Raw genomic sequence first — 27,077 nt, forward strand, 5'->3', positions numbered from 1 at the left:
CTTCCGGCAGACGGCAAAAATGCTATAGCTGTATGCTTCATGCACCATATATAATATAATTGTTATAAATTTCTATGCAAAATATTTAAAGTAAAGTAAAATAAAGCTATATACTACTAATACCACTATAAAATTATTACAAACATTATTACAAACACTAAAAACTTATATTAAAGATTGATAAAATATGATATATCAAAAGAAAATGTATAGAATAAAAACATTTCAATCAAAATAGCCTCAAATATCAATAAGGACTTACCAAAAAAGCTAATCAGCCATCGATCTCTTGTTCATTAATAATACTTAATCTGATTTATTATTATTTAACACGGTAAGATTCCCAGTCACCACAAATCAGTAATAGTTTTCTAAAACACGTTATCTCGAAAAGTAGGCTATATGGACACAAAGTCTGGTGTCAGTATTTATTGTTAAATTCTAGCACTCAAGAAATCGGATTGGTGTCATTATTTTAGCTGTATTTAGAAAATACTTTAATTTAGAATTTTATAAATTTGGAAGATAGTTTCCATTTCGTCTGACGGGTGACAACTAATAGACTAGTCAAATTATTGACGATAATTTTAAGTGGGTAAGAGCATTTACAACAAATTTCAAATGTATACTTACATAGCAATGTTTTTTTTTATTTTAGAATTACATCAAGAGGTTCGCATATGATCGCAATAGCTTAATACTTATAGCTTATCCATATATTATCTATAAGATTATTATAAACATATCTGTATTAACGAAGATAAATCCAATGATGTGTATACAATCCTTTTTTTTCTTTATACTTCATTGCAGTGTCAATATGACTTTTTTCAACTTTACCGAAATAATCACAATATATACGCTTTCAATACTTCTACTTTGATCTAATTCGTTGGGTCTCTTATTAACTAAAATTGATCAAATGATGTTCTGATTTTTTTTAGTTACGTGTACCTCAATAACTTTTTTTCAAAGACGTCTTCTTTTAATAGTCGAATAGCAGAACCTCTTAATATTAGTAGGATGACACCATTTGTAATCAAAGTCCTTTACGAACGTAGAGCTCTAATCCCTTCACTACACTTAACTTTTTATCATTACTTTATTAATTTGTAATCAAGAATTTTATGTCCTATGATAAAAATTCTATTTCTAATAAAAAAAGAATGGCAATCCCAAGAAAATTTTAAAATTCGAAAGAAAAGTTTTTATTAAGTAAATTCATGAGCTGACCAGACCATAAAGCTTCTTCGTATATTGCCAAATATCCATTATCAGTAGTTTCTACTAATTATTTTGTACTTATAGATCTGCCTACAATCTTATATTAAAAACATTATCAAAAATAAACTCAATATTTGTGTTTTTTTTTACAGAAACGTTTGCGATTTTATTTTAAATTTATTTTATGATTATTTATTATTATTGATTTATTTAAAATTATTATAAATTATTATAAATTTTAACATTTTCTTTTCAATTTTTACTGAAATTAATTTCCATATGATTTTTATGATGATTTTATTATTTTTAGAATTTTGAATATATTTTAAAATTTCGTCACGATTCTTTATATAATAATGTAATTGTATATAACTGCATTTTATTTTTAATATATATATAATTTTTTTTTTTTTGGATTTTTTAATTTTTAATATATTGCAAATTTGTTTTGCAAGTTCGTCAGTTTCAAATAAATAATTTATGTGTCATTTGTAAAAAAATTTTTATATATATAAAAAATGATGTATATAAAACATATTTTAAAATTTCAATTTATAAATTAAACAATATACTTCACTTAAAATTAATTTACTTTATTACTAATAGTTTAATATTATTTTTAAACTTTATTTTAAATATGTATGTAAATATGTAAAATTAATGCACAATTTAAAGTTTTTGGTTTTATTTTAATTACAATTAAATTTTAAGATTTATAAATAAAATTATAAATTTCGAATGTATTCATCATTTATTAAGTGTTATAATATAAATTATTAATTTTTTTCTTTACTATATTATTGCTTATACAATAAATATTTAATATTTTTTTAGATTTAACTTTTAGTTTTGTATTTGATTTACTATTTTCTTTTTTTTAATTTATATCATATTTAAAAGAATTGATATTCTTTACACATACATTTAAGTGTATTTTATATTTTTTATAATTTTTATTTTCTATTAATATTAATTTTACAAAAATAATAAATTTAAGATTTTGTATCAAAAACGGAAGTAAATGTTGCACTTTTTGTGATTTTATTTTTATTTTCTTATCCAATAACGTAAATTGTTGCCATTATTTATGGGAATCAAAAACAAATTTTTTTATATATGAAGAAGAAGAATTTGATCTATAAGTACTTTAAATACCAGCCACATAGAACATTCAGGCCAGCGAGACAGCTAGAAAATGCCATGCCTTAACAACGGATAGTTGTACTTGTCCACTGCTAAACTTCCATTGCTACAATTCCAGTTAAATATAGGATGAATTTTACACACAACTGTTTAACAAACATAAACTACATGCTTCGCTAGTCCTCCATTAATAATTACATTATGCTTTAACTAAAAGAAAACCTTTCATCCATAGGCGTATACATTTCTGAAACACAATGTAATTTTCGAATGGCTGAGTGTACTCGAATATCAAATTGATCCAGGCTTTAATCAACTCATCTAGTATTTGAAGTTCTAGTATATCTATTGATCCTTAAAAATATGGGGATATATAAAAAGAGTACATTATAGTACTTTCATCAGAAAGGTCTATTATAAAGAAAAATAATTATAGCAGAATACAGAGAAAACAAAATATATTTTTTCACAACCTATTTCATCATATGCAGAAAACTTTTAAGACTTGCAGATCTAGATAATTTGGAAAAACAATTTTTTGGAATACTACGACGCAAAATTAATTAAAATTATAGTCGGCACATCTAACGTGATTAATAAATATCAAGTTCAAAAGTAAAAATCTAAAAGAAACAGTTTTGAATACTATTATTTTTCAACTGTGAGTTAAATTACAAACTGTATACAATATATGAGATAACTTCATTTTTTAAATAATTATATCTTTTAATTCCTTCGTTCTTTATCACTTCCTCTCCCTCAAATTTCGTTCCTGAAATTAACAAAAAAAAATTTTTAACTTTTATTTATTCAAGGATATATAATTTTTAACTTCTACCCATAAGGTTCATACAAATAACTTCATATAAATCATATAATGGCAACAACTTAAGATTATAAATCCTATTTAATATACATTTATAATTTAAATCAATTTACTGTGTAATGGCAGACAAGTATATGGACCTATGATCGTATTTGATTATCTATTAAGTATTATATTGCTTACTAGCGTTATATATATTGATATATTGGAGAATAAATTTACAATTTCATTTGGGTAAGAACATTGTTTTTTTTTTTTGACAAATTTTTCTATTTTAGAATATTTACTATTTTCTTAGCTAAGTATCTAATTTCTTTTGTCATATAGTATATTTTAAAATCAGTTTAATTTATTATTATAAAATTTAGTATTGTTTTTTTTATTCTTATATTTAAATGCTTTTCAATTCCATATTAAAAAATGTTTAAAATGATTTTAGTGCAAAACTGAAATATTAAAAATAAATTAAAATGAAGCGCAAAAAAATTAAAATAAAAAAATTAAACTAAAATTAAAATTTTTCGTTGAAATAAAATATGTATAAAACAATATTATTAATATTAAAATAATAATAACAATAGTAATAAATTAGTTTTAAATGACATGTTAAAATAATATTGCACAATTATAGTGTAAAAGCAGTCTAAACTGTTAAATAGAATATTGATCTATATTTTTTTTTATATCAATAAGATCTACAATAAAACTTTGAAACACAAAACAAAAAGAACTTGATTTTAAAATAAAAATATTATTAATAATTGAAGTATTAATATATAGTGCAATTTACGAACTTGAGTTACAAGCTCGGTAAGCGAGTTACATACAACTAAAGTCGTCTCCCGAGATTGTGAATATCACTGATATTTTTTTCTCCATACTAACACAGCTTTTAACGAAATTTAAAACAATGAGGAAATTTACAAATCCAAAAGTTTTTCAATTTTATTCAAGTAAATTCTTGGACTGACCGTGCAGCTATTCCAGATATTACTAAATCATTATCTGCAGTGGTCTTTGGAAACCTCTTTTGGTTTTTTAGAAGTATATAATATTTTCTGCAAGTGCCAGGAATTAAATCTTGTCACAAGGCTGAAGTACTTCCAAATCCAATTTATATTGAATATTGGTTATAGAACAAAAAAATATCATATAGAAATAATTTATGAAAGAAAAACTACTTGTCTGATTAAAGTATAATAATTCTTAAAAAAATATTATTTATAGTATGTATAATTATTTTTTTACAATCAATCTAATAAATGAATTTTTTTAAGGTCCTTAAATATTAAGATAGAATAAAATAAACTTAAATTTTTAACAATTTCATTATGGATATGTAAATTAAATAATGTACCATCTATTACTGCAATCTTAATTAAAGACAATCTAATTTTTTTACGATATTTAAAATTAACTTATAAAACAGAAATATTAAAATCAATAAAAAATTTTGAAATATTTTTTTTTATGCCCCATAACATAACAAAGCAGTGCATAAGATTAGGTTGGAGTAGTGGCTTTGGGCCCAAATTATGACCTGATATGACACCACAAATTAGCATTGTTCACACGCAGATAAGAAACGTCAGTGTACGAGGAACAGCATAAAACACGACTCCCCCATTCAGGTGACATCCTAACCTTTGAACACACCCCATTGAAGTGGTTAGGTTACTCCGCCAGGATTCAGAGTAACGTTCAATTATATACCACCCCCCATCCATTCAATCCTCCCCATTCTCTTTCCTCCCTCGATCACCACTCAACTATTACCCATCCACTTCCCCACCCATGTAATCATCTTGTTTATCATTTCATGTTATATGCTTACAGGTTCCAGCGGATTACAACAACATCCTCAAAATCTGATCAATTCGCTTCAAGTATAGAAACTCAAATCCTTAGAACTTTATAGAATTGTTATCCCTTTCATTCTAAAATTTAAAAATTATTTTTTTTCTAATCTGAATATCACCACTTAAAAAAAATAAACATATACTTTTTTATTGTTGATTTTGCAGAGAACTTAATAACTTTGAATTAGAATTAAAAAAAAAAATTAAAACAAATGATGAAATTTTATATTAATATGCTTATTAAATAAATTTATTTAAATTTAATCAATGTATTTAATGAATATAAAATATACATAAGCTATAATGCAATAGAATTTCTAATATTTATATAAATTTTTTAGTTTGTTTAAATTTACTTTTTAAATTATTTGTTTCTTTTTGTTATAATTAATTGCAAATATTTTGCAAATATATTCACTTGTAATTAATTTTATGCAATTTTCGTTCAACTTACAATATATCTTTTATGTTTAATAATGTTTTTTATATATAATAATAAGTAATAGTAACACGCAGATGCAGTATTTATTTTTCTAATGCTTCTATTAATAAGCAAAGAATTTTTATTTATATTTATATATCTCAAATATATTTAAATTAAAATAAAATTATTAGAATAATACGATAACAAAAGGAAAATTTTAAAAAAATATTTATTTACGTTATAACAAATTTTTTTAATTCAGCAAAAATATTATAAACAAAACAAACATTTTTTTGTTGCAAATAAATACATTAAAAGTAATTTTAAAAAATAAATTTTACTGAAATTTGAAAAATAAAATAAATTTGGAACATAAAAATCAAATTTAGATAAAATAACTAATAGTAATTTTAATAATTATAATAAAAAATTTGATTTTACAAGCTTTTAGACTTAAGAACATAATTATTTTTTTTTTCAAATACATGAGAGTAAATGCTTACATATTAGAATTTAAACGACTATTAAAAACAATTTACAAAGACTTACATTTAAATTTTTTTTAAAATTACGTTGTTTTCCTTAATGTATGCATACATTTAAATTTTAATATTTATATACGATTTATTAGCGATTTTGTTTTTTTAAATATTTTAAAATAAAATTTATAATAATTTTTGCAAGATTGGAAAAATCTACTACGCAGCTTAATTATCTAAATATTATATAGATATTGTGTATATGTTGTAGTCAATTCTCTAAGGTGAACGACTTGAAATGTGTATTTTTTTTATAAATATCAAAATTATCATGCGATTTTTTTCGATTATGTTTTTATACTTTAAGCTGTATATAATTTTACATAATATATACCTTATACAACTATTCTAACTATTATAATATAAATATATTATAATATTTAAATATTTATTTTATGTGCATACGTTCATACATATATATTTATATATTTAATTATATGTTTTTTATATATTCAATGTATGTATATAAACACATGAAACGTTTACTATTTAGAGTAATGCACTCTTTGCTATGTATATGATAGTATAATTATATTTACGTATTATATTATGTAAAATTTTTATTTGTATATAATTTCAGTTCATTTTTCATTCGTTAAGTTTTTAATATAAATTTTTTTTTTGTTAATTTAACACAACTTTTGCATTTTATTTTCTATTTTTGTATATAATATTGGTGTATTTTTTTTTTAATTTTTGTTCCATATAAATTTTGTATAAAAAAGATAAATTTATACGACAACACTTTTAAATATAATAGTATATAAATTATGAAATAAATGATACCGCTTTTGCATGGTAGTTGATACTGTTCGATTCAGTTACTTATTTTACCTTCTATTGAATTCGGATTTTATAGCTAAAAAAAAATATATAAATAATATTATTTTATGAATATTTGAACAATTTTTAATATATTTATTTTACCGTCTATGATTTCTTGTTTAACTTTTTGTATTTCCAGACGCATTTCACGCACAATTTCAGCCTTAAGGGTATCTAAATCGCCACTAGATAATGCCAATGATAAGCCATCTCCATTGACCTGCTATTAAAAAGTGTATTAGTAATTTTATTTTTAAAAAATACACTATGCAAAAAATATTTAATTATATACACTATATAAATAATACAATAAATAAAATAATAAATAAAATAATAAACAAAATAATAATAAAAATAATAAATAAAATAATGGATAAAATTTATAAAATATATAAATAGAACAATAAATAAAATAATTTAATATTAAGGTCACTTAAAAGATATTTTAATAGTTCTGGAGGAACTAAAATATAATATAATAAAATATAATTCTCCAAGTAATTATAAAGTATATAATTTAAATGATTGATTTATAACAAAAAAAAAACTATAATATGGATAAAAACCTCATGAAAGAGTATTAATAATATATATATTCTTGATATTATTTGATTGACTTGGTGTTTTTGCAGTGTTATCATATCATAGCACTAATAAAATACTTATATATAAAATATATACAAATTGTAAATGGTTGAATATATTGATTATGTGGCATGATATGGGAAATGCTCTGAAACACATAGACAGGAATAAAAAAAGCAACCTTTTGCAAAAATTCTACAAGATGAGAAACACACAGGACTGTGATATGGACTAAAATAAACTCCAATCATATGAAAGCTAAGCAGTACATACTTTTAGAATGCAAGTTGTAAAAGATAATAAAAAGTTACTGTCAAAACAACTGCTGCATATATCGATTATTTTCTTCGTATCATACATATAATGTCATCTAACGCAGCCGGGCCAATGTTTTAAAGAGCTTTTACACTCCGCACACTTTAAAAAGTTACTTCTCACCTTTAAAAGCGTCTATCCATCTGATATGAAACTATTTTGTTTCATGATTGTTCCATTGAAATGGCAATATGTATTCATATTGATCTGAAACAGATTAAACATTCGAATCTATTGCTTTCTTACTCTAAACTCAAAGAGTTTAAACTCTCTAGGTCGTTTAATCAAGGTTAAATTATGTTTTAGTAGAGATATTGAAGCTGTCTTAGATCTTCTGGAAAGTTAGTTGCTTACAAGTAAAATCCGATTAAAAAAATTTAAATGTAATTGATTTTCAAGCTAACAATGAATACACAGGATCTATTATATTATCATTATATTATCATTATTATTATCATTATTATTATCATTATTATTATCATTATTATTATCATTATTATTATCATTATTATTATCATTATTATATTATTTTTTTTAACTTAAAAAATGTTAGTTTTCTTCAATAAATGTTTCATACCTTAAGTATCGTTTCTTCACTGGCACTACCAAAACGTTTACGCATAGGTCGTGGTGATTCGCTTCCCCCATTCGATGTGCTATTGGAATTCGAACTGGCATTATTTGAATTAGAACCTAATTTATGTGGTAAAGTATTTGATTTTTCCCAAGGTCGTTGTTTTACTTCAGGTTCCACATCCGGCTGTAAAATATGAATTATATAAATAAAATATAAATACGAGAATTTCAAAAAAAAGCATACTTCTTTCTTCTCTGCCTGTGCACGACGGCGTGCAAGTGTTTTAGCCATTTCATCCATCATCGATGCCATACCAGATGAGCTGGGTCCAATTGTTCCGTAATTTCCGCTACCACCACTAGAAGTGCTGCTACCACTATTTTCTGTAGGTGGTGGAGCAGTCTGTAATATAAAATATTTTATTAATTAAATAAAACAATTAAATAAATATAAAAGCATACCTTATTTTTCTTGAGCTTAGCTTGTTGTAGTTGCGCTGCTAATGAACCCATCAATTCAGATTGTGGATCCTCTTTTTTTGCTGGCATACCACCCATTGGCGGCGGTGGTGGAGGTGGCGGTGCAGCAGGTCCACCCATCATAGCAGGCGGTGCCGGTGGTGCTGGTGGTGCGGGCGGTTGTGGTGGTGGTGGAGCATTTACTGCACCACCATTAAACATTGGATTTGCATTTACGGGTGCACCACCAAATGACGGTGGTGGTGGTGCAACAGGAGGTTGACCACCACCGCTACTCATACGATTCAAAGGTGGTGGCATGGGTACACTACCTACGCTGTTTGCTTGTGGTTGCATCATAGGCGGCGCAACTGGCACCTGACCATAAGGACTCTCATGTTGACTCTGTACACCATTTAGCTGAACATATGCATTGGATTGTATTGACGGTCCATTGGGCATTGCTGGTGGCTGTGGTGGTTGTGGTGGTATGGGTACATTAGCCATGATTTGTGGTTGACTGGCATATACGACACTATTGGAACTGGCTGATGTTGGTAAACCACCACCGACAACAGGCGGCAACTGTGATTGTGTGGAAACATAAATGGGTCCATTCGATTGATGTGGCGGCGGCATCGGTGGTTGTGGTACGCCTTGCTGTTGTGGGTATTGATGTAGATTTAAATTTGGATTAGAATTTGATAAGACGTAATGACTGGTTGGCTGATACTGTACAAGATGATGTTGAGGATTTAGGCCATTTTTAAGGTTAAAATAAAATAACGAAGGCCAATTTTTTTTTATGGATAATAATTTTTTTACAAATGTTGTTGTTGTTTTTAAGCGGTAGGATAGTTTACAGTGCGGCAGTATAATTTCGAAATCCAAGAATGAGGCACAGAACAATTTTTATCGGATCGGATTAAGGAATAATGAAATGAGATAGAAAATACGAAATATGGAAAATATGAAAAATAAAAGCAAATCATAAATCATTTTTATTTTAATTTTCTTAATTTTAAAATTCATCTAAGGTAACTAAGGTTATTGATAATAAAATAAAAGAATATTAAATGAAAAAAGCCCAATTTTCCCAATTTCTTAAAGCAAATGTTTTTAACACGAATACTAAAATATAGTTAACCAAAGATACTATATACAATATATTATGTACAGCATATGTATGTATTTATATAACTAAAGATATTATAAAATTTTATTATCATATCTAAAACTTAGTGTTTATAAATTTTTTTAAAATTATTTTTTAAAATATATTTAATCATATTTCTAATTTATTTACAATATTTTAAAAAAACGTATTCTTTTTGTTTTGCAAAAAAGTTGTTGAAATGTTTGAGGTTAAGGTTTATTGAAACCGGCATCTTTAATTTTCATTGTACAGCTTTTTTCACCTCTTTTTTTATACATTTATTTATATGCATCTCATTGCTAGCTTTTTGAAGCATTTTCAGATACAATGATCTCAGCATATTTTTCAATAGCAAAGTATTTTATGAAGTCAATTAAATTTTACTTAAACAGTTTGTTTACTAGAGCCACAAATGTTGGGAAAATTTAAAAAGAAATACCTCAAATCAGCAATTGATAGGAATTGGCTAATAAGTTTATTATGCTCATTTTAATTGCAATTCAATAACAATAAATTTAAATGTCAATAAAATTACAAAAGTTAGTCTTGAAACGTTTTTCAAGAGTATCTATTAGAATTACTAATACCTCAATATGTGATTTATGCTAATAACTAAAAATTGAGTAAGAAGCTATTTAATGTACCATTATGTAGGTAACATGACCTACATAATCCAATTCTAAAATATCTAATTCAATTCACACAATCAAGTTAAGAACATCTAAAATAATGATAGAGCAGTACAACACTAGAGGACAGACTAGGCCTGTGCTATCGAAGCTTGGGTTGCCCACCATTCGAGTAAGAGATCATTGAGCATCTGTTGTGCTACTATATAGATTTAAGCATTTGGGATTCTATTCTTCAATTCATTCTACAACGTCTGAAAATATAAATCACCTAAATAGTTAAATTCATTAATGTATTCGACGTTATAAAACGTTCAATCGTATTCTCAATATTACTAGGAACGTGGTTGTAAACCACTAGAATCTGGAAAGCAGACAACGTGAAAGAATTAACAAGACAAATATATAAGTTAGAATATGGATAGGTAATGGTTAAAAACGGCTCTCTAGCTAATTGAGGTGAATTTGGCATCAATCCACTTTATCACCTACCTAACTACCTTCTATCACTATATAGTGTTTCTGTAAATATTTTATTATTATGACAAAAATAAACTAAAGCTGAAGGGTGACAGTCATTATTAGATTTAAAAATCTCCACTAACTCAAAGTTCCCTTAAGCCAATTGTAAACACAAATTACCTCTACATTCGTTCTCGTAATTAGTTTAAAATTTCACTTATTCTATTATCTACTCTAAACAGTTTATTTTTACTAAGATAAATATTAAATTAAAAACCTTACATTAGCATGCAATGAGCTTCCTTTCGCAACATACCTGATTTTGTTGATATCCTGCGGTGTTCATCATTTGTTGTGACGCATAAACGGCATGTTGTTGCTGTTGTTGTTGCTGCTGTTGCTGTGGCAATTGCTGTGGTGCATGATATTGCGTCTGACCTGGTACAGGTGGTATGTGTGTCTGTGGCTGTTGTTGCATACCATTTTGTGTTGGTCCATTAGTAGTCTGTCCATACAATTGTTGTGCTTGTTGCTGCTGTTGTGGTATTGACATTTGTTGTGGCTGGGGTGCTGGTGGAGCGCTAAGGGAATTTCTTTAGTGTTTGAAATTTTGGATGTATCGAATTTTTTTAAGGATAATTTTTACAAATCGAATTAATTTGAATTGAATTAAGTAGGAACAAAGGATATAAATTATGTGGTGAGTTTTTAAAACGTTAATAATAAGGTGAAAGGTTTTTCGTTTAATGTCATACGATAAATTGCAATGAGTTATTTGATGCGACGGTGATGAAAAACATACATGTTATAAACATAAAAAAAAGAGAGATTGAATATATAAAATTAAAATTGTTACAAGTAAACTTAATTATACATTAACATATTTTATATATGATATATATTTAACAAACAAATCTACATTAGTTAATATTTAATTAATATTTACGACTGAAGCACTCATTAGACTAGATAACTTAGCTAACCTGCTAGTACGATGATGTCCTTGTGGTGTAGGTGGGCTTTGTGGTATATTATTTTGATTTGCTTGTGAGGTTGGTGTTTGTGCCGATGGTGTTACTTGACCAGCAATTTGTTGCTGACGCAATATAGCCGCATCTTCACTAGTCATTGTGCGATATCCCATATCTTCCTCATAACCATTACCATTTGTAGGCTGACCTGGATTATTAATTACACGACCACTTAGTACCTGTAAGAGTATAAAAGATTAATTGATTAATTATTTAAATAAGATTTTGTAAAGTTGTAGTTTTCTTACCTCTAAGGCATGCATCATAGCTCGCGCAAAACCCTCCGCATCCTGTTGGCTTGAAAAATTTAGGCCATAAACATTTTTTGAATCGCGCCATTGATGAAATGTTGCTGTAGCCTGATTATATTTGAGACCTTTAACTATAGAACAATTGATGACCACTTCGTGATCATGCAATTTTCGACCAACAACACGAAATGTATTATTCTGTTGATGATGATAGATTTGCACTTTACTGAGACCAGATGAACTTCCCGATGGTACCCATTTCTTTTGGGTATCATCGTAGACCATAACTGAGGCGCGGGCCCCAATAATACTTTGTTCACTGTAAATAAATAAAAAAAAATGTTTTTAGTAAAATATTTGCTTTTAAAAGCTTCATTTTATATTAAACTATTTTATATTCTATAAAAGCATATACATACAAATTCATATCCTTAAACTATATATGTAAATCATATAGAACTAATTTGTTTTACATTATTATATATATTTGTTACACAGTATAATTGTTTGTTTTTAAAAAATATAATTAAAGTATTTTCAAACAACTGCGTTAACAAGTTTTACATTTTATATCATAAATACTTTATTGTTTATTAATAATTGCAATTAAAGCAGAATTTGTGAAACCATTCATACCAGAATCCAGACATTATGAAACAAACCACGGTCGATATTTTAGCGTGTATTATAAGTGTTATAATTTTCCAAGAATAATTATGGACATGTAACTTGTCAGAGGCACGTTCAATTTTTTTCAGGCCTTCTTCATTATATAAAACAAAACTTTGAAGAGTATTATAATGTAACCTTTGATCAAGTTATACGTGCTACATATGTTTTTTACTAATGAAATTCTTTAAAGATTGACTTTCTTCTTCTTAAAACAATTCATATTATAAAAAGTAACTTCTTACAATAAAAAGTTACTAACAATAAAAAATGCTATAAGCGATCATTGTGAAATAAACACTTAAGATAAGATTGTGACGAGGCCCATAATTAAAATCGGGACTAGGCTTAGGAAAGCATTGAAGAATTATGTTGAAAGACTATTAAAACTTTTAATGAGAAACTACTCTATATACAATAATCTAAGTAGTTGCTATTAGAAACACATAATTTAGAACAGATTAGAAATTTAAAGAGAGATTTTGAAAGAGAGAAATTAATGGACAGGTATAACGTGAAGAAGCTAGGACAACAAGAATTATACGATTTTAGCATTGAGAACGAAAGTTAGAGTACAGCAAGGACAGTATTTTTTTATGCTGGTCTTCCTGAAATCTCTGATTTCAGCATTCTTAAGTCGTATTGCTTGAGGTTGATAGCTTACAGAAGTTTGCACACTGTTAAGAGATGAGTTAAAATTTATAAATGAAATAAACTGCAAAATTTTTTAACTTGAATCAGATGTTTTTATTGTCTAGGGCTTTGACATACATCCAAGACTTTTTTAATAGTTTATAATTAATTTCTTTAAGTATTAATGGTTAGCTGTACTAAATTGGAATATTTCTTTTAGAAAATATATTAAAAGGACTGACAAGAGCTCATTTAAGTTATTTGGTGTATGGAGGTGTATAAAAGGCGTAAGATCTGCTATTTACTTTTCATATTAAGAAGGATGTAAATGAGTACAGAAATATTATCCGCCTATTCTAGATCTATAAAACCGCATTAAGACTATACTGTATGTTTAATAGCGATTTCTTATTCGTTTTCGTTATACCTGTATCGAGCACAATGAGAAATATTTATTTTGTTTTTTTCATAACTATATCTAGTACAATGAAAAATATTTCTTTTCTTCATAACCATAACTAGCCCAACAAGAAATAGCAGATGTGCCATAGAACAACCTTTTCGAACTCAATATTAGAAATTATTTATTTACCATTATTTAGTTTAAATAGAAACAAACTAGAGAAATTATTTTTGTGAAACTTTGAAAATATCATAAAACTTAAAAAGTATTTAAAGAATAGAAAAAATTTTAAGGAACTCCATTCCAATGCAAAAATTCTACTTCTTTGAAAATAATCGCAAATGTCGCAAGATAATTATTGCCTCACATCATGTTAGTTCATTTGAAATCTTTAGAATAATTGCAGGTTCAAGCAATTTTATTTATGAGTACTTGACAAAAACAATGCGTTATTGTCAGTTCTTCAAACAGTTCCTCAAAACAATAAAAGATTTGCACGTCTATGACACATACCAATAAGTTGGATACCATTTACAATATTACAAAACAGGAAACAAACAGACATTTTCACGTAATCTCATTTCCGAGAAGATCAGTAAATTAAAAACACATTTAACATTAAACTCAGATACTAATTAATAATAAAACCAATTATCAGCTAAACGAAGCAAAACACCTGTCATTAGAAAAGAATGCCAATTCAGTCTTTATAGTTCGCAGCTAAGGCACATATTTGTAGATGTTGAAGAACAACACAAATATTTAATTTACTAAAATGGCAAGTGAAGTGAATGCAGTTTAGCAGGCTTAAAATATCTAAAACAGAATTTTTAAATAAGCAAAAATAATTCAAAACAAAAAAAAAAATTAATCTATAAATTTTTGATGTGTGGGAGACTCTTGGTTCAACTTTTGCAGAAAAATCCACAACAATGTTTACTGCTCTGAAGAAGTTTTTAAAGAGTTTGTTAAGATAAATAAAACTAGCTAAACTTACACAGTTGATATTTATAGTAGAGTAAATTTCGTATTTTTTATGGAAACATCCAAAATACAAACTAAAAAATATTTCTAAACAAGGCCATAATTCATAGTTAAACTGGGCTGCATTAGTAGGTTTAATAGGATTATTATGGAAAATTATTAATTAGCAAAAAAATGTTTAAATTTGTTTTTTGCGATTTATTTATTAAATTTTTAATTGAGAAACAATATATTTAAAAAGTTTTTAAACAGAAGAATATACAGTATACTCTTAATAATTTCAACATGATTGTATATAGGATTGTCCCTATTACTAAAATGTCCAAATTATTGAGAGTATTTTATTTTAATTAATAATGTAAAAACTCATTAAGATTAATTTATTTTGTTGAATGTGACTCGTCATATAACGAAAAGAAAACTTGAAGGGTTTGAACTGTAACGAATAAACAACAACAAAACTTTGATTAATTTATTGAAATTTTGTTGACCATACAACACTGTTTCGAATAAAAAATCAATATTTAGACGTTATATAGTCATCAAATAATATATTCATTATGTCTGTTTATAAGAGATATAGTCTGTTTATAACAGACAGAAATAAACAGAGTATATTTCATTAAGAAAGACCACTAAATAACAACAAATTACATACTAAAAAATTGCTAAAACCGGTTTTACACCGTACTTTATTGTTGCGTCATTGTCCTTCATTACTGAAATTTACCATTTCCGTCGAGTGTCACTATTATTGAGCGCATACCGTATACGCAAACGATAACAATAAATAATTAACAAATACATTTTTAAATTTTAGTGCATTATATCGCATAATGTAGTTAAAGTCAATAAAAATTTTCTTATTAAATTATATTGTACATACAAAAAAATATTTATCAATTTAGTTCATAATCTCCTTTGCGCTTATCTAATAAAATTCCGCATTTATTAATTATTCATTCATAGTTATGTCATTATAATTATTTACTATATAATCTAGTGTTTGTAGATATTTTATATAATATTATATATTTTAAATGCAATTTTGCACAGTTTTCATATTTTTACTACACTCAGTTTCCTTCATACTCTTGTCAAATCCATCTTTTACTGTAAACACTTAAGTGTTTCGTTGAAGAATAGTTGACAATTTCAATATTTATTAAGACAAAAAGGAAAAATAAACAAAAAATAAGAAAATAAATAATTTTTGTAAATATTCAAACAAAAATATTTTAAGTAGAGCTTGACTATGGAAATATATATCCAACACATATATCGAAATATGATATAACAATGATTCATACACAAATATTTAGCAGATGCAGATGGACAGTAAACAAATATTAGATTTAATTGGAAAATATTGTGTATAAACTTAGTTTAAAAGGTAGAATTAACCATCATAAAAAATATATTCTATAGGTAAATATTTATTGTACCAAGAAAAAAAAAAAACTAAAATATTTGCACAAAACAAAAATATAAAAAATTATATACTCCAATACATAATATTCGTATATAATAATAAATTTATGCACACACATTTATATATATATAAATAAATATAAATGTAAAAAGGAAATTTAAAAAACAAACATTTTTTTAAATCAACTTCGACAATATATTTTTAATCGGGTAAGTTAGTATAAGTTGGATCTTTAAAAAAATAGAACCTATAAATCCTTGTCAATGCGATGTTTCTACGTTTTTCATATTTGGTGACAGAGCTAACCCAAACTCTTCTGCCCAAGTAACACACAGATGTCGGGTTGTTATTATACACTCGAAGATGAGCTACTAAGTTATAAAACCAATTCTATAAAAATTATAGAACCAACCGGTTTTTAGGAGAATATTTTTTGTAAGATCGCAATATTTAAGATGACCGACAAGCTCAGTAATTTGTAACTTTTATAATAAAACTTCTTCTTATATCTTACCAGTCCTCAATTTGAGAACAACGCAGGGGAAAACGAAAGATAACTATAGTGGGAATGGTTAACAAGACTAACAAAATCTAAAATGCTTTTAGGGACCTAAAACGCTTTTACTTAAAGCATAGAACTAACAAAGAATCACTTAGGAATTATTACAAATATACTAAACGATTGAATAATCACCTAACAAAGTTTGAAATCCAATCTAATTCAGACTGTAGAGAAGAAAGAGAAACCGCATATCATGTGCTAAAAGAATGCCCGGCACTGATGCATAGCGGACCAGTTAGGACCACTGTCTTTCACTAAAGAATTGAATTTGGAGAAACATTCTAATCCGACTAAGGGACACAATAGATTTTTTAGGTCGCAGTGTACTATCCGTTATCTTTATAATAATAATAATACGAGGAAATTACGTAACTTATTTCTTATTTTGCACTGCGGTTCTCAACTTGGAGAAACACTCTAATCCGACTAAGGGGCACAATAGATCTTTTAGATCGCAGTGTACTATTCGTTATCCTTATAATAATAGTACGAGGAATTTATATAACATAACTTATTATTCACTGTTATCTCTATTATTATTGTAAACAATCTAGCTTATATGGATATTACTTTTTTTCTTTTCTTGAAGCTGGGAAATATGCCCTAAAATTAGTGGAAGTTGATTGGAAAACCCAGGTGAATACTTTATAAATATTTAAATTTGCATAGAGAAAAGTTCAAACGAAATAGAAATTAATTATTTTTAATAAAGTGAAATTAATAGAAAAATTTTAAGTGAAACTGAAATTACTGAGGCATTAACCACTTTTAATAAATTTTAATGGATTGTTTTAAAAAAAGTTATTTACAACTAAAACTTTATATTGTGAGCTTGAAAAAGAATAAACAAAAAGTAATATACAATAATAATATGTAGTAAAGAAAACATAAGATTAACATGCCATTAGTTAGAGATTACTTTATGTTAATATGATTGGTTTTTTTTCTTTCCAAGTTTAGATATTAGTGAAAAATAAACAGCAAAAAAGTATATTGACCCAAGATATATTTATTACTCTTTTTAGGTAAAAAAATTCAAATTAAAATTTAATATAACACCTTCTTATCAGTTAGATGATTTTCTAAGCATTATGTTGTAAACCATCTAGTAAAATATAAGATTAAGTAAGAATACTTTTATATTGATTTATAGTAACAAGAGATTTATAGACTCTGGAACAAAAAATAACCCAAAAATTTTTTTTATACAAGACACGTTAAAGAGTATGGATTGTAGGATGTTAAAATTGGCGCGATTTCCCAGGTACTCATATTTGGCACACTTTTTTTGCACAATCGCAAAACTACAATAAATTGACGAAAAGACCCTCAATAATAATATAATAATATAATATATAATATTATAATAATATATAATATAATATATAATATTATAATAATATATAATATAATATATAATATTATAATAATATATAATATAATATATAATATTATAATAATATATAATATAATATATAATATTATAATAATATATAATATAATATATAATATTATAATAATATATAATATAATATATAATATTTTAATAATAGATAACATTATATTATTATAATAATATTATAACATATATTATAATAATATAAAATATTATAATATTATTATAATATATAATATTATAATAATTCTTTGTAAATACCCGGCTCTGGCGTCCAAAACAAATAGATTTTTAAGGAACTACTTTTTTGACAACTTGTCAGGCTGTTCAACGATAAAGACGAAAGATCTATTAAATTATCTAAATTTGACTGGATGAATTTAGTCTGTATGTTTCTATCTTAAGGTTTCTTGCGAGAAATATGATAGTAAGACGTCGAAAAATCCCTAATTGTGGTCTATGGAAAGTTATCTGCAGTAGTAGCACTGCAACCAACCATTCAAACATTTTTTTAAGATTTTTCTAAAAAAAAACTTTATCAAATGAAACTTGTCTTAAGAGAGGGTATTGATTGGAGATGATGCAAATTACTGACCACTAGCTGAAATATCAAATAACAAGCCACTAAAGGAACTTCCATTTCAGTAAATAGAATTGAACTATTTCAACTATACTACAACTATAGAAAAATTACTACTAAAAAAAGAATATACATTACTTATTACATAGCAAGTGAAAATAAAGTGTAACCTACAAATTGGCATTAATAAAATTCGCTTTGACCGAATTATGTCGCTGTGGGAGATAATTCAGTTGCTGCTGTTTATGTTGTTGACGCTGATAATAGTCACTTGCAACATTGCCACCTTCTCGTACATCTAAAAGATTAGTGAGGCTATTGTAACCGCTACTGTCGCTACTGCTATTACAGCCGCCTTGTAATATATGCTGATGTGATGTTGTTATGGGCATTGAACTATGCATGCTAGACGACGACGGACCATATAGGGGCAAAAAATTAACAGAATCATTATAATCATTATCACCATTTTCATCATTTTCTATTCTGTTTATGTTATTGACCGGCAATGTGACAATTTGTGGTGCTTCATAAATTGGCGAAGAACAGGATGTTGCTGACGATGCTGCCGATGCTGTTGTAATGTTTGTTTTTGTTGTTGATGGTGTTTTCATTGTTGACGCTGATATTGATGCTGACGAAGATGCATTTACAAAGCAAACATTTGTATGATTATTGGATATGCCATCTGAAGTTGGAGTAGTAGTGCTGCTGTTGTTATTATTATCATCATTGTAGCAGGATGATGTTGATTCAACCATGGGAAGTTGTAACACAAGTTTTTGATGTTCATGATATGGTACGCGATTATAACGCAATTGACGCTGATATTTCGGGTGGCGATGATCAAGCATATTTAAATCTTCCAACTCAGCAATGGAATAATAATGCCTAGTCGATTCATCTTGCATATAATGATTGTATTCCTCCTCCTGTTGCTGATGTTGCAGTTCTTGTTGCTGTTGAAACTGCCGATACAGTAGCGTTGATGGATCTGTTGATGCTGGCAAAATGTATGTTAATTGATCGGGATTTAGAGGAGCAGCAGCAAATGGTTGTTTATATGAGTTAAGACTACTTTTACGCGAGGCTGCGCGTTGTAAAGTATTTTGCGCAACAGCAGCAGGATGCGGTGGCGATATAATTTGTGGTGGCGGCGTTGCAGTTTGGTAAGCAAGTATCGGTTTGTGTTTGTGGTTTAAATCAGCATCCGCATCTGTCACATCTTCAACGATTTGTTTATTATTTTTATTAGATTTTCTATTCGAAAATGTTGTTTTTGCATAAAGCTTTTTCATGATTTCAATTTTTTTTTAAGGAAATAAAATATTTAATTTTTGTTTTATATATATTTCTTTTTTTTTTTGGATTATTTTAGCACGTTTTTATACAAAATTATTTAATTTTGTTTAGATTTGGTGCACATCTGTTTCATGTACATTTAAAGTTATGCAAATACACAATACCAAAATACAAAAACTTGAATTATGCACAATCTCAGAAACTCAAAATTCACAGAAAAACAAAAGCACTAATAGAGCACTGAAATGGTTTATAATTTATTTGGGATTGTTTGAGGCGTTCACTAATGCGCTTTGATTCAGAGCAACTATTCGATCGTCAATCGAGTTTAACAACAGCGGCGCAACTGAAATCAACTCATAGTTGAAATGTAATAAAAACTCTCAAGAAATGAATGAAAGAATGAGTAAATGAATGAATGAATGAAACAAGTGTTTGTATTTGTATTTGTATTTCTTTAATATTTCTTTCTGTGGGTTTGAAAGTCTTTACTATATATGTGTCAGTGTGTACCAATGTGTAAACATGTACAAGATTTCTGTACCAAAGTTGGAGCATAACAAGCCGACATCTAAAACGAAGCAGCTGACCAAGAGTGACGCGCTCAAAATCAATACAATAAACAAACTGAGACAATAGTTTGATATAAAAAAAAATATTGAAAAAATTTTGTAACATCAAGTCATGTGGGCGCTTATGGTACGCTACACATTGTAAACTCTATTTATTATTCATTTTCGGCGAGGATCTTAACGATTAAGAAGTGTAAATGTGTTTCTTACAGGGCGGTAGAATAGAACAAGATTTTTTAAAAATTAAACATCCTACATAAATTCTTTGGGAATTTATTTTCTTTTATTTATTTGATTTTTAGTGCTGTAAGTTGACACATTTTTTCTTAATATATATTTTTTGTAACGTTATTAATGTATTTTATTGAAACATAAAAATATTTACAAGAATGTTGTCTTATTTTTCATTTTCAATGTCAGGCGATTGACTTTATTAAGTGAAATTGAAGAATTCTTTTAGATTTTTTTCAAAAGAATATGCAAACACTATTTGTAGTATTTTGAATACTAATTTTTATACTAATAATAATATACTATTAATAATATACTAATAATAATATACTAATAATAACTCAACTTTAGTATACGACTTTTCTTTCACAATATGTAACTAGTTAAACGGAATCTTCTCTTTTACTATACTTTTTGTTTTTCAATCAATAAATAATGTTCGCACATTATGAGACATTCTCAAAGAACATCCTGTATATACAAAAGTTTTCTTCTTCAATATTAAATTGTTATTATCAACTCTTAAAACTCTGAACCTATATACAATTATGAAAAATCCAACAACGAAGAAAGTTAATAGATCTCTAGGTGGCGTGATAAAGTAAAAGAAACATATCGCAGTGGTATATAATACGACAAAAAAGAGCATGTCAAAATGGGATACGACTTGGCGGAATACAACATAATGAAACATGATGAAGTGAAATGCGATGAGGCCGATTATGACAATGTAAGCACAAAATAGAGCAATAGAGCGAAGAAGAGAACGACAAACCGATCAGAAGGACGAGTACAAGGAAAACAATAAATGAAGGATTAATGAAGTATAGAATAATTATTTTATATTTATTTTAAATAAATGGTAGAAAGAGAAGTATTAGAAAGATTATAAGCTTGAAGATTACACATTGGAGAAGAAAGTGACGAAAAGATAAATACCAGAGAGATTACATGCGTACATATTAAACGAGGAGAAGGAATAGTGAAAGCAAAAGCCTCCCTAATATATCAAAAAATATATCAGTATATATAATGATACTATATTAATGTGTATGTCAGTTGTTCATAACCAATGAAACTGTCTTATTATTATTATTAAAAGTTTAAGCGTGAAATCGCCCAACAGCCGGTACTGCGGCCAGAAAAGTCCTATTGTATCAATTTCAATGAAACTCTATTACACAACAAAGTAATATTATTATTTATATGTAAATGAAACATTCTACACATATTACGTGTTTTTAAATTGTATGTATTATGTATATTTTAAATCATAACTTATTACCTCTACCCTAGGTTCTACGTGATATAGGAAAGGTGTTGTATAAAATGTACTCAATAAAATTAAAACAAAAACAAAAGTATACTTTTTCTCGAGTCCTATTTACAGAATAAGAAAAAAATTTGCATTTAAATATAACAATTGTTGGACTGATTTTATGAAACTTAATATATTTACATCAACATAATCCACAATAAACGTGCCGGTTCAACAGTCAGTCTTCCATAAATCGACACATACAAGCGTAAAAACATGCGTTAATTCTTTTTCATCAATCCATGAGGTTTGTAGATTTGTAGATTTGTAAAGGTATTTGTCATTATTAACTCCCTTCCAGTCAAATTACTAAGCAATTACGTTTAATACAAATCTTGAGATAGAGATAGTGATAATGGTAGAAATATTGACGATGATGAATTATTGTACATAGTATACATGTATAATCAGTTAATTCTGTGCTTATATTTGTGGTTAAAGAAGTTCAATCAGAAGTAAAGGTTTAAAAGATTAAAAAATAACAATACAATAGAACGAAATAAACAGCAGAGTATCGTATTGGACAAACTAAAATAGATACAAGATACACAGCGTGAAAATTCAAGAATTTCATTTACTTAACTCATTTTCATTTTATAAAATCATCAATAATAGAAAGAAGATGGTACATACAATTTTAATTTGGCATATTTAAAGGTCTACAACATCGGTCAAGATAAGATAAGTTATTGACAAATTAATTACCGTTACATGGATAATTGACTTAATTATAAAAAATTATGATTTGATTTATATCTTTCAATTGATTAAATTTTACTACATTAAGTTGTTTATACAAAGAAAAATTATTTAAACTTCTATTGGAGAACTTCTAATAGATTGATAAAAAGAGAAAGTTCATTGAAGGCATTAATAGTTAGAAGGAATCAATATTGTTTTTATATAATTAATAAAACAGATTTTATAGTTTAAAATAATAACATCGTTAAGTTAAATCATAAAAGCAAGATTTAGATAACATATTACAGTGAAAGCTATCTTAAACGGACACGACAGGATCAGCAATTCTTCCCGATTAAGAAAAATTTCTATTTAGAAAAACATAACTTTTATGAATAATAAATAAAGTCTTCATTATTATATTAAAAAAATTGCCTGACATATTATTTATCTTTACCATATATGAATTTATTATACAGTCTTCAACATTCAAAAATAAATAAGACAAAAAATATGTAATCAAGAAATTTAGTTATTTTATTCCAATATACTGATGATGAATATTAAACATTACCAGGTCTTTGTTTGTTAGGTTTCTGTACACAAAAATATTAAAAGTAAAGGGGTAGCAGACGGGACGATCAGAAGAAGGACGGTCGTTGTATGAACTGTTTAAGGTAAGAGAAGTATTCCATCGCATTGACAAATGGCCTGAAAAGTAATTGTGAAAACTATAAAGTCGCTAGAATTTTATAACCCAGAAGATTTGAAAAGAATAAAATAAAAAATCTTTTGCATCTTCGCAAACCCCAAGTTCGTGCAGTTACTGCAGTATAAACAGTGTGTTTCGTCAACTGAAGGTGTTACTACGACTAAAAGCGGATAGAGTCCATCACCCACTCTTTGTCTTTGTTCAAGTGTTCAGAGGAAACGACTTCAAAGTCTTGGGATCCTCTCTTTACTAGACCAATATAACATAGATTAGATAGAAATAAAACGAAAAGCTTTTTGCACTTCGGGAAGCGATTTCAATATTATAAAAATCGTTTTTTCGCTGATCTATCTGAGATAACCAAAAGTGAATTGATTAAGGCTCCTTAACTTTATTTGGGAGATCAAATGGTTTAACCAGTATAAGCCACTAGAAAAAACACATAGTTCCTAGTAGGCAATATTAAAAATATCACAGAGGGCAATATATGTATCTGAGTGGAAGTGTTGCTAGTTGCATTAGCATGAGAACTCTCAACTATATATAACTAAAAAATTAATTCAACAAATAATTTAGAGGAAATTTTTAGTACTAATTTTCTATAAAATGAAAAAAATTTGTTTATATTTTATAAAAAATATATATAAAATTTTCCTTACTTTATTATCAAAGCGAGTATATACCATTAATTTACTTTAAATTTGTCAAATTTGTATATCTTTATTTTAGTTTATTTCGTTTTATAAATATTAATTTAAACTTTCTTATAATTTTGCACATCCCTAACAATTTGTAATCATTAAAGCACCTTATGTCTAGCTAAATGTGTGATATGTTACGTTTTCATATATCGCACCGTAAAAGGCAACACATTTTTTAAAAGACTGCAGATTAAAGTACAAACAAACTTTTTTTTGTTTATATTGTCGGTTAGATAAATATGGTTTGCATATGGAAACCGATTATGGTAACAAGAAGAGTTTTGAATATATCTGGCTCATACATATCAACACAGAAGTTTAAATTCATTTTGAATGACAAAGATACTTCGTCGTTAAAACGCAGCTTAAAAAGTTTTTATCAACAGATTTTACAGATTTCTGCTGTTTTTAATTTCCAAATGATTTTTTTTTAAAGCATATGTGTGCTGTGTTTGTTCACTAAAGTCCTTCAACTGACTAACCAACCAAGTGTATTGTGCATAAATTTTGCATTTTTAATTAGTCAACGCATAGCGACAAAATTCATGGCGCACGTTCTGTGACTTGAACAATGATTCAAGGTACCTTTAATCAGTTATGTGAGTTGACAGTTTTTCTGAGAAATGCATCTACAACTGCATAATTGAGTAATGTTTTATGTTTTACACAAAAACAGTTTGTGCTACTGTTAACTAATTAAATATTGGCTATGTCGTAGTCAACTATTAACGTGAACTCAGTAATTGTTACAGTCTGAAAACAGATTTTTTTGTTGCAGTTTATTAGAATTACTTATTCCAGTTGTTTCGGTTCATACTCTTTTGTTTGAAGTCAAACTAGTTTTCTTCTACTAATAGATTATTAGTAATCATTACGAAAATTATATGTATTAAACTCGCAAACTAAATTAGAAATGATTTACGCAATTTATTTAGAAAATTTTTAAATTTTATAACTGATTTTAAATCAGAAGTATAAAAATAATATAAATTATAATAACATAAACAAAATAATAACAAATATAGTATAAAATCTATACAATGCTGTTAGATAATGAGCACCAGATATGTAGATTTGAGAAAAATCTAATTATTGAACTAACAAATTATAATTCAATTAAACCAGTACCCTATGTTAATCAGTCTAACGACATTCAACTGTGCATTGGATTTCAAAGATCATAGCATAACTCTTTAAAATTTATAAACTTTTATATACACAATTCAAAAACATACATATGCACCCTGGACTTTCACACAAACTAAAATCGTACGCCAATATGCAGCAGTTGCTGAACAATATGGAACAAAAACCAATGTTGATGTTTTCCTTTTGTTACAAGATTGAATTTTGAAAGCTAGAATAAACCCTCAGAGAATCAAATAGATGAACTATGAATAGCACGACAAACACACTTATAAATGTCGATTATTTGTGTTTGAAAACTCTGATGCTAAAACAGCTATGGACCGTTCTTGGTACCTGTGGCTTTATAAGGTACCCACAAAGCAACAGACGCACTGTTGCACCGGCTTTAACTTGGAGAAGGACAACTGAAAGAGAAATGACAGAAGCGCACTATATATGAAACGATATATACAGAGCAACACCTAACAGACTGTGGTTTAAGAGAATCAGTTCTATGCCCACTAGAGGAAACGAACACTAAGAAAAAGAAGATCGCTTTATTAGAGAAACTAATGTAAGACAATTCAATGTCAATTACTAGAGAAACAATTGCGAGGAACTATAAAGTATACAGAAATGTAAGGAAAGCTAAGGTTTTACTTCAGATTTACCACCAATAAAAAAGAAAAAGAAATTTATACAATTTTAATAATAATACAATACAATAACAATTAACACATTTTACTAAAACCAAATTCCAATACAAATTTTAATGTAGATCCTAGTGAACAACAGTTACTCCCCATTACGACAAGTAGCCCCTGCATTAAAATATAACTGCTCTGCAATTTCATAAACACAATTTTCTCTTCCTTTATTCCCGCAACTCTTCTCTTATTCTCATTACCTAATTTCACTCATATTCCATCATTTCATCATTCATTTTCTTTCCCCATAACACCTCATTAGCATAAAAATTTGAGTATGCTTTTTGTATGCTGAGACCCCGAAATCAGTAGTACCTATCGATGGACTATATTAACAATCTTAACTTATAAAACAAACAGATGGATTAAATATAGTTAATTTCAGTAAATGAGGACAGTGATGCAACAAAATATTTTACATTGTAAAACCGGTTTTACCTATTTTTTAATAAGTAATTTCTTCTCTTATTGAAACGAACGTTTATGTAAGACGGAAGGATTCTATAGTCCTAAGTTATAAAAATGTACTTGTCAGATGCAGAAGAAAAATAATAAAACAGGGAATTATGTTTATATTTGGATGTAGAAGTGAAGAACATGCAATGGAGAGGACTTAATAAGATAATGCAGTAAAAAAAATTGAAAAAAAAAAATGTTCATGGATAACTGGTGAGCAGAATAAGGTAATCTTATTTCTTTCAGGCTTAATTATCCTTAGCTATCCTATATAGTTCTCGGGTAATGGGATAATAAGAATATTGT

The 27,077-nt window shown here is 27.0% G+C and overlaps 1 protein-coding gene across 9 annotated transcripts in view; it reads right to left on the reverse strand.

Moving 5' to 3' along the window:
* Window positions 1–3,024: 3,024 nt before the first annotated feature.
* LOC119677845 (protein enabled) overlaps window positions 3,025–27,077 on the reverse strand; it is a 30,533-nt gene continuing 6,480 nt past the window's right edge. The window contains exons 1-10 of one of the 9 annotated variants that reach the window (XM_038089397.1): window positions 19,138–20,284; window positions 12,302–12,623; window positions 12,006–12,232; window positions 11,339–11,615; window positions 8,779–9,435; window positions 8,561–8,719; window positions 8,318–8,500; window positions 6,943–7,063; window positions 6,850–6,874; window positions 3,025–3,139 (exon numbers count right to left, since the gene is read on the reverse strand). In XM_038089397.1, coding sequence (XP_037945325.1) covers window positions 3,127–3,139; window positions 6,850–6,874; window positions 6,943–7,063; window positions 8,318–8,500; window positions 8,561–8,719; window positions 8,779–9,435; window positions 11,339–11,615; window positions 12,006–12,232; window positions 12,302–12,623; window positions 19,138–20,261 — 3,108 coding nt within the window. In that variant the 5' untranslated portion in view covers window positions 20,262–20,284 and the 3' untranslated portion in view covers window positions 3,025–3,126. Of the gene's footprint in view, window positions 3,140–6,809; window positions 6,875–6,942; window positions 7,064–8,317; window positions 8,501–8,560; window positions 8,720–8,778; window positions 9,508–11,338; window positions 11,616–12,005; window positions 12,233–12,301; window positions 12,624–19,137; window positions 20,285–27,077 lie in introns of those variants that run through there. The other 8 variants (XM_038089394.1, XM_038089392.1, XM_038089391.1 and 5 more) reach the window with 8 other exon arrangements.

This window comes from Teleopsis dalmanni, chromosome 2 (genome assembly GCF_002237135.1).
Source record: "Teleopsis dalmanni isolate 2A chromosome 2, ASM223713v2, whole genome shotgun sequence".
Taxonomy (NCBI): Eukaryota; Metazoa; Arthropoda; class Insecta; order Diptera; family Diopsidae; genus Teleopsis; species Teleopsis dalmanni.